Genomic DNA, 13,553 nt, shown 5'->3' with positions numbered 1-13,553 from the left:
ATACTTTGGAACAGCATAACTTGTCTATCACATGAAGAATACTGTGGTGGGTAGTTTATGGAAGTACCTATTAAATGACTATGACAAATAGTTCTTTACTCATAAATACCCTTTCCCTATGGGAAGTATAAACTCTAAATAGATGACATTGCTATACATAAATGTGAAAAGTATATAGAATATAAAATCTAATAATATAATTTAATAGTATAATTTAAAATAGTTACCCATAAGTGGATAGAATATGTGTGGGTTATGGAATTTTCTTTTAATGGAAGGAAATATCAGGAAGTGGCAGTTCATTCACACGTATAAAATAACCTAAAATTAGGTACTACACTTCCTATTGGATAAACATTGATATGGACCAGTACATCAAACAACAGCGATGTGGAAGATCTAGTCTTCACTGGGCACACAGCCCATAGAATGCCATGCTCCTCCCTCATTCTATTTAAACTTGCTGTGGGGTAGTTTGAAGAGGGGTGGAAAGTGATGGGGGAGGGGCACCCCTCTGAGCTGCTTAAACCATGACTCCTATTCACCTCTGCTTCCCTTTGGACGGCAGCTCCTTTTCTGATGACGACAATGCCTCTGTGTCTGAAGCCGAGAGTGAGGACTCTTTCTTTAGGAACAGCTCACACAGAAGGCGAGGACCATCCCAGAGGTGAGCAGGGTCATCTACCCTCCAGTCTGTGTCTTTTTAATATGATTTGAATGAAAAGCCTTCTGCTCCTTCTACAGAGTGGCTTGGCAAATGCTCTTGTCAGTGAGATACTATGTAAGATCTCATGAGTACCTTGCTATTTCTTTACCTTTGCCCTCTCTTGGAAAACTGCTGATGTCTAATTATTCATGGCCACAGGGGTCCCAGTCATAGATATGCCCCGTCATGTTCTCTAAGACTAATGCCCGTTCCTCGGAAACTTGCCCCATTACCTCCCTTAACCTGAACCTGCAGGAATAAGGGTCCTGAATGGCTAGATGTCGAATAGAAGGACTTGGGATTAGATATAATGATGAGAAATAGAGAAGACAAAAGCAATAACTGGGACTAGGTGGTCTTGCATAAGCTGATGACTTATGCCAAGCAAGTTTATTAAATAGTACATCATATGTACTATTTGCAGGAAGAAAATGGCCAAGGACGGCAGAGAGCTAAGTCACACAATGTTGGCAAAGAGAACATGGGATACCTCAGACACAGCTGCCTCAGGACTGATAATCCAACCCAGGGGCAGAGTTGGGTCTTCAGAAACCACAATCTGGACTCCTTTGAGGCACTGGCTCCAGTCTCAGACTGGCCTTGCCAAGCCCGTTCCTGGACAATGCCAGAGAACTAAAGTTCCCTTTGTCTTATCATGAGGGCCTCTTAGAAAGCCTTGGGTGGGTCTGGCTTTCCACATTCCCTTGATTTCCTACTTCTTTTGAATTCATCCTTCAGGGTCCTGGAGCAACTACATATGAGAGGGTGGGCTATCATTCTCTAAACTGTGATGCCTGGTAGAGCCTACTCCCAGGAAATATAGAGTGAGATTAGAAAAATGTAATGTCTATAGGGGAATGTCCATAGCAGTCATGTTCAAAGACAGACCCTGAAGCCATTCAAGGTTGAAGGGGTGTGGTATAGTATGGATCAGTAGTTCCAATCCTACACAATGTATTTTACCCTTTGTTATCTTTTCCCCTCTTTTTATGTCTTCCTATGACTAACTATAGTTTTTCACTGTATTTCTTTAAAGTATTCGTTCCCCCTCTTTCTATCTTCTCTGACTACCTGGGGTCTTTTGGTGGAAAACAATGTCATCCATCTTGGTTCACTCAAGGCCAAAGATGTTACTAATTTTTGGTATGAACCTTGACCAGTCGTCATTTACTAACCACGTTGGTTCAATGCACTAGTTTCTGGCAAGCTGTGCTTCACAGAAGTTCTGTATTTTTTACATAGTAATCTGGATGATGTTATGAAGGGAGCAGAAAACTGTAAGTTATTTGTGTTTTAAAGCAGTTTGCTCACTATGGGCATGGTAGCCATTGTGTTCTCACTGTATGTTTTTCCTTTTCCAGGGAGCAGTACTTGCCAGGTACTATGGCTCTTTTCAATGTTAACAACAGCAGCAACAAGGACCAGTAAGTACAGCTATGGAAGGAAATGAAAGCAAGTAAGAAAACAAACAAACAAAACAAAAAGACAACTACCAGCATCTGATTTTGAGATATAGCTAATATTCAACGCTTGAACTAATTTAATAGAGATGACATTCTATCATTTCTGTTTGCTAATTTATATCTGGAAAATGCAGCTGCTCCCTATTAAAAAGTAACATGTGTATACCTTATTCATTTACTTGAATATGTTTTTCAAAAGGTCTATGTTGTATGCAACTGCCCTTTCTTAGGACAGAACAGACGACAAAAGTCATGAAACACTGAGCCAATGGACCTTGGGTCGCATTCTTCAGGAGACAGCCTCTGAGATAGAGGTCTGTGTGCAGATATTTATGGGATGTGCCCTTTGGAGTGACATCTAGAAGGGAGTCAGGGATGGCAGAATTAATTGGGCAAAGGGAGATGTTGATTTCAGAGAATAGATTTGCTCTTAGGGAGTTTGGTGCCCAGATGTGCTTTCAAATTTGTGTCATACTTAGGTAACAGAACTGCAGTCACACACAGTCATCTCATAAGAGCAGCCCTAGAAAGCTGGGAGATAAATTTTAAAATGGTAGTTTCCTTGTTCCAAGCCTTCCTTCCAAGGGATAGGAGAAACGGAGTTGTCAATGAGCAAGTCTTGCTGTGTGGAGAATGAATACCTGAAACCTACGGAACTAGCCTCACAGCCCATCTGTGCCCTGCTTAGATGCACTCTTTTAGATAGAAAATTATTGGGCTGCCCTCTCCCAGGGTTCTGGATGTTCTTTTGTCCTGTTGAAATTTGTAAGAGGAAGGTCAATGGGATGCACAAAGTTCTCTGACAACTTTAGATGCTTTTGAGGTTTACACAGAAACTCCTTATCTACTTTTACTCACTCTAGAGCCTTCTCATCATTGTGCAGAACTTCCTCCAGTCTAGGGAAATGCAGACATTTCGTTGGTCCCCATGCCTTCCTTCGGACGTGGCTTCTAGACTTGTCCATTCATTATCAAAGACGGGCTGGGGAATTCCAAAAGATACCCTAATGGAGCATGTGCTTGTCAGATACTTTCCTGCCTTTTCATTGCATAACAGCAGCATATCTACTTTTGATGATCAGCATCATAAACTTTCCAGTCTGGTGATTCTTCTCCGCCAATTGGTTTCTTGGAATGAGGAGTCCAAAGTGGCAGGAGTAATCATAGATTAATGTTTAATGGGACTGTAACTGTGCTCTTTGGCAGAAGTATAGATGCTCTCTCGTCAAATGAGGACCTCTAGAACCACAAATCCTAGATGTGCAGGGATGGGAAGTGTACTTTCCCTAAGTAAAGTACCCCTAATTAAGTACCTTGGTTCCTAGGCCTGTGCATTCTGTTCATGTATAGGTGTAGAGCACCACCTAATGACCATTCTTTTCTCATGCATGCAGTATCCTGGACTATAGTAACTCATCTTCAAGGAATCTGCGCTCCATGGCAGCATTTCAGTGGTGTCTTCTGAAGCTCGCTCCATACTTGTAACATGTGAGACACTTCTGAGTGGAGCAGCATATGATAGCACCATTGGATTCCACATTCAGTATCTGTGTTGGCTAATTTTATGTCAACTTGACACAAGCTGGAGTCACTGGAAAGGAGGGAGCCTCAGTTGAGAAAATGCCTCCATAAGATTGGCCTGTAGAGTATTTTCTTATTTAGTGATTGTTGAGGGAGGGCTGAGTCCATTGTGGGTGGTGCCATTACTGGGTTGGTGGTCCTGGGTTCTATAAGAAAGCAAGCTGAGCAAACCATGATGAGTAAGCCAGTAAGCAGCACCCCTCCATGGCTTCTGCATCAGTTCCTGCCTCTAGGCTCCTGCCCTGCCTGAGTTCCTGTCTTGACTTCCTTTGGTGATGAACAGTGATGTGGAAGTGTGAGCTAAATAAACCCTTTTCTCCCTATCTTGCTTTTGGTCATAGTGTTTCATCAAAGCAATAGTAACCCTAACTAATACAGTATCCAATGCCACATTTATTTTTCTATAAAGTAGACCTGAAGTGATGCTGCATAGTATTCTGTGTAAGTGGGTCATACTTTAGAAACCCCTAAACAATGATACTGGTCAAGTTTGTGGCAAAAAGCAATATATACCACGATATAAATCAATTAGTATCAAAATATTTGATGTCCTTTCTCTGTTGGCAAGGATCCAATGAAGTTAATTTGCCATCCAGTGACTACTTTTCTTGAGATCTAAGCACGGGAGTTACATTATAATAGCAGTGTTACCTACATGATCAAATGTTCTGTAATTGAAAGGCTTCAACACCAGCCATAGTGAGCAGGGGGCCATGTATTGGGCCCAAAGATGTCCCTTATTTTTGTTGCCATGGAAGCTGCATGTGATGCCACAGTGGAGGCTGGATTTATCAGCTAGCTGAATCATTCAGTCTATTTGGTTGTTCTCTGACATAGGATACAAAAAATTTCAAATGTTGTGCCCATGAGTTTATTAGTCTTTCTCCAGATCTACTCTGCCTGATCATTCTTTTTTTTTTTTTTCCAAGTAGGTCCTTAACCAACCAGTTAAGGCCTTTGTGAATCTTCACGTATTTTTAAGTTAGCCATATTTTTTTTTTCCATAGAAAGTGAGTGACTGAATGGCACCTGAAGCTGTGTCACTGGGGAGATTAACCACACCACTGTGTTTTAAGGCCACCTGCAGATAGTTTCATAGTTTAGACATAGCCTACGTGGGGTTGCCAACCCGAACCATCCATGATCTATGCTCCAACAGCTACTCCTAAAAAAGCACCATAGGGCTGGGCAGTGGTGGCGCACGCCTTTAATCCCAGCACTCGGGAGGCAGAGGCAGGTGGATTTCTGTGAGCTCGAGGCCAGCCTGGGCTACAGAGTGAGTTCCAGGAAAGATGCAAAGCTACACTGGGAAACCCTGTCTCGAAAAACAAAAAACAAATAACAAAAACAAAACAAAACAAAAAACAAATAAAAAAAAGTACCATATGTAGCTATAGGTAGGCCATGAAGGGTGGGTGCTGATGGTGGTAAGTGATAAGGGGTGTGCTTATCCACCTTCTCAGCAGCTTACTTGTTCCCTGTGGTTCATGTCGCATCTCACATCTCCTACTTGATCATAGTCTGGATTACTGTCCAACTTCATGACCTGACTGAATGACCACACAGCTTTTTACTACTCATCAAAAAAAAAAATGCTATCAGCAAGATGATTTCCTTGAAAAAGAATTCATGACATTTTCTTGAGATTCTTGATATTTTAATTTAAGAATATATGTGAACAGTATCAAAAGCTTAAAAAATTACATTTATATATTAGAAGTCTGGAAGTATACTCATTCAGAGACTGTTAGCTCTTAAATGAATTTTTTTTTTTACATAATTTACTTATTCTGTCCTTTTCAGCTTTTGTTTTCTGTTAACCTGGGCATGTTCGGTTGGTGTGCCTGGATGCCTGTTTGATTTTGGCCTCCCTTTTAGTGCCATGGTAGGACTTGGACGGCAAGGCTGAGAATCCTTGCTCGGTGGAGAGGAAAGTAGAAAGAAATGGAGTGGAGTAATGTGCCTGTGTGACAGATGCTGTTTTTCTTTAGGGACCCAAAAGAAAAAAAGAAAAAGAAGAAGGAAAAGAAGAGGTAAGGCATACTTTGCATGAGTGTTCTTATATGTTTTTGTTTTTGTTTTTTTTTTGCTTGTGTGTTATTTGCATATGGTAACAATACATCCACAACTTTTCCAGCAAGGCGGATGATAAAAATGAAACTAAGAAGGACCCAGAGAAGAAAAAGAAGAAGGAAAAGGAAAAAGAGAAGAAAAAGAAGGAGGAGAAAAGCAAAGATAAGAAAGAAGAGTAAATATTTTTTTTTACTGGCATTAAAAACAGACATAAACTTGTAATGGGTTTTAGACGTAGGTAAAACTTCCCAAAGCATAGAAAAAGCTTTCTAGAAAGAGCCCCAGGGAACGACAAATGTTCTTAAATACTTAAGAACAAACATTTTATATAAGTTGTTATCAAAAGAGATTGGAAACTTTCTTCTAGATTCCCTAAAATTAGCAAGTATGAATTTTCTAATTAAGGATTTTTGCTGTGTTGGCAAATCCTCACTCACAAAAGCATCACGGAGGAAAAACTTGCCACTAAACATTCAGGTTAATGGTCGCTGGGTACCTAGGAGCTCATCAGTCTGTAAAGACCACAATAAAAACTTGATAATCGCATTGACATTTGGAGCAGTCACTAATGTCTGACAAGTGTCCCAAAGCCACGATGCTTTTGACAGCAGCGCAAGTCCATTCCAAACGCTGGCCCTTGAGGAACTCCTTCTCAAGCAGACCACTGAAATCTAGACTTTCACAAGAGTAAGGCAAAGTCATATTTACAAAACTTTTAAAGAAAAAAAGTTAATCAAAGAGAACTTGTTCTCTGAACTTGTTTATACAAAGCAACCTATCAAAAAATAATTCAGTTATTCGTGCCTGTTCAGAAAGTTGCTGAAGCTTGTATAAGGAAAAAAAATCCTTCAAAGATATAGGCTTGGTACCAGAGCATTTCAAAAATGTCTATTTGATCATGTGCTTTATTCCTTTATTCTTTATGCCCTCTACTGCCTCTCTCAAAGACCATTCCTGAAAACATCTGAGAGAGTGCTATACTAAATTGTGTTGCAGGTCCACGTTTCTCTACAGATGAGTCACTGAGTTTCACTCCTTCCCCAAACAGTGCAGTTCATGGTCACTTGGTTCCAGAGAAGGGAAGGGAATTGACAGCAAAGTCACCATTCTATCACCTTTTTAACCTTACAAAGGATTGTTGGGAAATCTAGTGTCCAGTATTTTATGTTGTTACTTGCACTCAGTGGTGGGGGTGTAGAACTGACCGCATCGTTGTAGTAAATATAGAACTTTCATAAAACCCTAACATATGGTTCAATGTAGGACTGGTGATTTCACAGTTTATTCACCCCTCACTAACTAACCAGTTTTTTTTTTTTTATGATGAATGTAATTATGGAGCTAATCTTTTTAAGTCAAGGGGATCCTTCTTCTCTTACATTAATCATGGTTGATGGATATAACTATATTTGATATACTTGTTTCTTAATAATTTTCCTCTTTATTTCTACTTGTTGCTAGGGAGAAGAAAGAGGTTGTGGTTATTGATCCTTCAGGAAACACGTACTACAACTGGCTGTTTTGCATCACTTTACCTGTGATGTACAACTGGACGATGATTATTGCAAGGTTTACATATGTTATTTTCTGTGGATATCCAAACACTTAGAAGTCTACTGCCAACATACATTTACCTAGGGTGCTTTGGGGCAAACTTCTTTTCTCCACTATGTGTCACGGAAAGTGGCTGAATCCTTCTCAGTGTGTTTCCCTATGGTCAGGTTGTCATTGATTGACAATGTGCTTGGGCATACAGTCCTGGGACGGGGTGGGGATAGGAAGAGGGGTAGAAGCATTCTTTCAAACTTCTGATTGTTTAATCATGGAATTTGGACTTTGGGAGAAACTATATTTCTTGGGCTATCAGAAAAAAATATTATCCATAATGGAAAACAATGAAAGAGCTTGTATTCTTTTAGAAACATCTCAGTTATTCAAGAGAAGGAACATTTTTCCTGAAACTTTTTGGGTACAGATAGGGAATACAAACAGTGTGGTCAATGAGTTGCACCCAGTGAGGTTTGACTTTAGCTTTAAGCTGCCATTTATTATTTTATGCATATATGTGGGGTGTGTGTTTGAGGGTGCACAGGCACATTTGTGCATATATGTGTGGAGGCCATAAGTCAGCCTTGTGTGTCTTCAGGATGCTATCTGCCTTGTATCTTGAGATAGGGTCTCTCACTGACCTGGAACTTGCCAATATGACTAGGTTGGCTGGACAGTGAGATGCTCCAATCTGCTCTCTCAGAGTAGAATGACAAGCACATGCCAACATGTCTGTTTTGTTGTGGATGTTGCTGTTGTTAACGTGGATTCTGAGGATTGAATTCAGATCCTCATTCTTGCATAGCAAGCACCTTACTGATGGGAGTATCTCCCCAGCTGAAATGATTTATTCTTTGAGGTTGTTGGTGGTTTTTGAGACAGGGTCTCTCTGTGTAGCTCTGGCTGTCCTGGAACTCTCTCTGTAGAGCAGGCTGGCCTCAAACTTAGAGATCCTCCTCCTCAGCTTCCCAAATGCTGGTATTAAAGGCATGAGCAACTGTGCCCAATGGTTAATTCTTACCTGATATCTATATAAGCCCAACTAGATTGATGGAAAAGATGATAGAATTCAGAAGTGTGAGGAAATGAACCATGAAAGGAAGGATTTTGAAAAACTGTGATTGACTAAATGTGTTCTAAAGACCCTTCTAGCCTTAGGTGTTGAATGTCTCATCATGAAAAAATACAGACAAAGGGGCCTTTTATTTCAATTAGTCTCCATATCATTTTATTTATACATTTCTTTCTTTTATAGAGCATGTTTTGATGAACTCCAGTCTGATTACCTAGAATACTGGCTCATTTTTGATTATGTATCAGACATAGTCTACCTTGTTGATATGTTCGTACGAACAAGGACAGGTACGTGTGCTCTACTTTGGGCCTTCTGAAATTTCTTGCTTTTATCTCTACCATATAATGAAATTTCCACACCCAACTATTCTTCAAGGTAAACTCACAACCTGAGTTGAAAACATGAGTGACATGTTCGTACTCATTGGCTTAGGTCACTCCAGCTGATCTAGAAAGATGTTGCTAGGCCACCTTAATTTTTTTAACCTTCATTTTATTTTATGTATATGGGTGTTTTGCCTGCATGTATGTCTATGCACCATTTACAAGTGCCTGAGAAGGCCAGAAATGGTGTCAGATCCCCTAGGCCTGGAGTTACAGACTGTTGTGAGCTGCCATGTGGGTGCTGAGGATTGAACTCAGGTCCTCTGAGCCATCTCTCCAGCCCCCTCAGTAACCTTTTGAGTGTGGATTAGTGGTTTTCCTCCATTATTCTATGCACTGGGTTTATGCCAGGCAGAAGAATAAAGAACAGAAATATTTAGTCAGTCTCTGTAGGTAAAGGGCAATTGCTGCCTTACATGGACATACTTTAAAAGGCACAAAGAAAAATGTCATTGTTTTCCAGAGGAGTCTTAATGGAGATTTCATAGGAAATAGAAACTTTGTAGTTCATGGTGGTATATCATTAAGTAGGGAGTACCATCCACTACCTCTCTGCTTACAGTGTGTTTAGTAAGAAGGTGTAAAGCTTATTATTTCTACACTGCTCCCCACTGTAAATGCTACCATTACACATAGCACAGAAGCCTCTGAGAATCACTAAAAGCCTTCTCTAGTGTAGAATAATCTTTTTGTACACTGTAAAAAGGTGTTGTTCTCATTGGCTTAAGAAAGAGCCAAATGGTCAATAGCTAGGCAGGAGGAGGTATAGGCAGGAGAGCCAGACTGAGAGGACTCTGGGAAGAAGAAGGAGGGCGGAGTCGGCAGCCAGATGGAGAAAGAGCAAGACATGCAAGAGTACAGATAAATGCCATGAGTCATGTGGCAACATGTAGATTGGTTAAAAATAGGTTCATTTAAGTTGTCAGAGCTAGTCAGTAATAAGCCTAAGCTATTGGTTGACATTTTATAATTAAGAAGAAGGCTCTGTGTGGTCATTTGGGAGCTGGCTGACAGGACAGAGAAAGTCTGACTACATTGCTCCTAAATGTCAGTGCAGTGCTCAGTTGCTAGAGCTTCCCTGCAGCCTTAGTAGCCACAACAGGAGAAGAGAAAACTCTCTTCCTCATACAAGGCTTCAAAACACAAGGCCCACAGTAACAGCACAAAAGAGAAGAACCTAGGTAATTAAGGACAGTCTGTGGGACAAGAGTAAGAAGTTAAAATGTAGTCTGAAGAGACATTTATACTTCACACTGAAGGTGAAAAGCAAGACACGAAACAGTGAGATAAGGGGGCAGGTACCCACACTTCCAAGAGCAGGCCTAGGATTCTGCCAAGGAGTAGCCTGAAGTATAAAGCATCTATAACACTAGCTACAATTTAATCAGTTCTAAAGCTAACTAGAGTTAGTGAGACCCCACAGGCTGGGTCTCATAAGGCTCTTCCTGACTTCAGATGTCAGTCACACAACCCAACTTGTGTTTCTGATCAAATAACTATACATTAGGGTTCCCACAATCCCTCCTCATGATCAGCTATTTGCTAGCATGGCTCACTGAACCAAAAAAACCCACATTTGTTAGTTTATTCTATTAATAAAGGATGTGATAAAAGGTATAGATGAAAGACAGATGCAGAGGTATAGAGCACAAATGTGGAAGGGCTTGAGAGCTGGAGCTTTTGTCCTCATGGAATTGGGTTATGACATCCTTCTAACACCCTACATCTGTTCTCTCATCACCAAAATCGATGGTTTTTATGGAAGGTTTTGTCATATAGTGGTAACAGAATATTAAGTTCCTCTCCAGCACCTCTTCTCCTGGAAGAAGAAGCAGGGATGGAGGTTGAAAATGTCAAGCTTGTAAACATATATTTTTGGTGACCAGCCCCATATAGTAGCCTACCAAGAGTTGCCTCATAGAACAAAGACATTCTTACCACCCAAGGACTTCAAAGCACTCTGGAGTTGTGTGTCAGGAGCTAAGGCCAAGACCAAATATCATAACAAAAGATACAGCCAGCACTTTGGTTTCTCAGGAAACCATAAGGACTTTAATAGTGGTGTGCCAGAAATTGAGGACAGGAACCAAATGTGTACCTTACAATAGTACTGCAGAATATGAATGCAATTCATCAGAGAAGTGACTTTACCTGGGTGGGTAAAATCAGATATCAGTCAATCAATTAATCAATCACTCTATCTATCTACCTACTTACCTATCTATCTCTATATTACTTTTACACTAAAAAGTATCATCTTTCGGGGCTGGAGAGATGGCTCAGAGGTTAAGAGCACTGGCTGTTCTTCTAGTTGTCTTGAGTTCAATTCCCAGCAACCACATGGTGGCTCACAACCATCTGTAATGAGATCTGGTGCCCTCTTCTGGCATGCAGGCTGAACACTCACTGTATACATAATAAATACATCTTAAAAAACAAAAGTATCATCTTTCTATTTCTACAACAGACTCTTCTATAACCACATGTAGGTTTGATCTTAGGGGTTATTGTATAACTAAGATATATTTATTGAAAAGTAGTCTGATGTTGCCCTAAACGAAGCTGATTAAGAGTTACTATAGAAAAAATCCCAGTGGTGTAACTAGCAGAAACAGCCTGGCTTTTCTCTCTTTATTGCAGGTTATCTGGAACAGGGATTGCTGGTGAAAGACAAGCAGAAACTCATAGAGAAGTACAAAGAAAACTTGCAGTTTAAACTTGATGTTCTGTCAGTGGTACCAACAGATCTGCTGTATTTCAAGATGGGGTGGAACTACCCAGAGATTAGGTTAAACCGGCTGTTAAGGATCTCGCGCATGTTTGAGTTCTTCCAGCGGACAGAGACGAGGACCAACTATCCCAACATCTTCAGGATCTCAAACCTCGTCATGTACATTGTCATTATTATCCACTGGAATGCCTGTGTGTACTACTCCATCTCGAAGGCTATTGGGTTTGGGAATGACACATGGGTCTACCCTGATGTTAATGATCCTGAGTTTGGCCGTTTGGCTAGAAAGTATGTCTACAGCCTTTATTGGTCTACACTGACCTTGACAACCATTGGTGAGACTCCACCTCCTGTGCTGGATTCCGAGTACGTCTTTGTGGTGGTTGACTTCTTAATTGGAGTCTTAATCTTTGCCACCATCGTCGGTAACATAGGTTCCATGATTTCCAATATGAATGCAGCCCGGGCAGAATTTCAGTCAAGAGTCGATGCTATCAAACAATACATGAATTTCCGAAATGTGAGCAAAGATATGGAAAAGAGGGTTATTAAATGGTTTGACTACCTGTGGACCAACAAAAAAACAGTGGATGAGAAAGAAGTCTTGAGATACCTACCTGACAAACTAAGGGCAGAAATCGCCATCAACGTTCACTTAGACACGCTAAAAAAGGTTCGCATCTTTGCCGACTGTGAAGCTGGTCTACTGGTGGAGCTGGTGTTGAAACTCCAGCCTCAGGTGTACAGTCCTGGGGATTACATATGCAAGAAAGGGGACATTGGGCGAGAGATGTACATCATCAAAGAAGGCAAACTTGCTGTGGTGGCAGATGACGGAATCACACAGTTTGTGGTGTTAAGTGACGGCAGCTACTTCGGCGAGATCAGCATCCTGAATATCAAAGGCAGCAAGGCTGGAAACCGAAGAACAGCCAACATTAAAAGCATTGGGTACTCTGACCTGTTCTGCCTCTCAAAGGATGACCTCATGGAAGCTCTTACGGAGTACCCGGATGCCAAAACTATGCTGGAGGAGAAAGGGAGGCAGATCTTAATGAAAGACGGTCTACTGGATATAAACATTGCGAATTTGGGCAGTGACCCTAAAGACCTGGAAGAGAAGGTGACGCGAATGGAGGGGTCCGTTGACCTCCTGCAAACACGATTTGCCCGCATCTTGGCTGAATACGAGTCCATGCAGCAGAAACTCAAGCAAAGGCTAACCAAGGTCGAGAAATTTCTAAAACCACTTATCGAAACAGAATTTTCAGCTCTTGAGGAACCCGGAGGAGAAAGCGAGCCCACAGAGTGAAAAGCTGGACATCAGCAGAAACATGCACATCTCAGAATCTTCTTGAGCACTTGACCAGAGACTAAACACCAGAAGAAAAAAGATTCATCTGAAAAAATTTCCTATTGGGAAAATGTGTGTGGTGGATGACATAAATCCATTGTGCAGTACTACAGTTAAAGAATCGTCTACTCCTGGGATTTTCACAATGGGTAATGTGCAAGGACATGAACTGATTACCATGTCTGTGTCAGGATCTGGTATTTTTCCCACAGATGTACCTTTTCTGTAATAATTTTTGTAAAATTGAACCAGTATCTCTCACCCTCAACCCTCTTGCATTGTTGAGGAGTCACATGTATTCAGTGTAACTGTGTACACTGTGTTTGAGATAGAGTTTTATGAAGAATTAGGATGCAATAAAGTGAAACTGATTTACAAAACCGGAGTAAATGTGATATATTGGGTGACTAATCATACCTTGCAGAGCTTCAGGCCACTTTAAGGATACTCGCCTTTGTGGTAATGTAAGTCTGGGAGGGTGGTTGAGGGAAACTTCTTACAGATAGAAGCATGGTAAATCAGATTTTATGACAAGGCAATATATATGCACACGAGTATTGCAATGTTTATTGACATCACAAGATGATGTAGAGATGTATGAATCTTTTTTTTTTTTTTTTTTTTTTGGTTTTTCGAGAC

The 13,553-nt window shown here is 40.8% G+C and overlaps 1 protein-coding gene across 1 annotated transcript in view; it reads left to right on the top strand.

Moving 5' to 3' along the window:
• Nucleotides 1-13,294, top strand: part of Cnga1 (cyclic nucleotide gated channel subunit alpha 1) — a 38,376-nt gene extending 25,082 nt beyond the window's left edge. Inside the window, exons 3-9 of the mRNA XM_028864271.2 lie at nucleotides 569-667; nucleotides 2,068-2,130; nucleotides 5,742-5,783; nucleotides 5,888-5,998; nucleotides 7,285-7,392; nucleotides 8,627-8,733; nucleotides 11,470-13,294. Coding sequence (XP_028720104.1) covers nucleotides 569-667; nucleotides 2,068-2,130; nucleotides 5,742-5,783; nucleotides 5,888-5,998; nucleotides 7,285-7,392; nucleotides 8,627-8,733; nucleotides 11,470-12,872 — 1,933 coding nt within the window. The 3' untranslated portion in view covers nucleotides 12,873-13,294. The remainder of the gene's footprint in view (nucleotides 1-568; nucleotides 668-2,067; nucleotides 2,131-5,741; nucleotides 5,784-5,887; nucleotides 5,999-7,284; nucleotides 7,393-8,626; nucleotides 8,734-11,469) is intronic.
• Nucleotides 13,295-13,553: the final 259 nt, after the last annotated feature.

Source organism: Peromyscus leucopus, chromosome 10 (genome assembly GCF_004664715.2).
Source record: "Peromyscus leucopus breed LL Stock chromosome 10, UCI_PerLeu_2.1, whole genome shotgun sequence".
Lineage (NCBI taxonomy): Eukaryota > Metazoa > Chordata > Mammalia > Rodentia > Cricetidae > Peromyscus > Peromyscus leucopus.
This window is presented reverse-complemented; position numbering and strand designations above follow the sequence as displayed.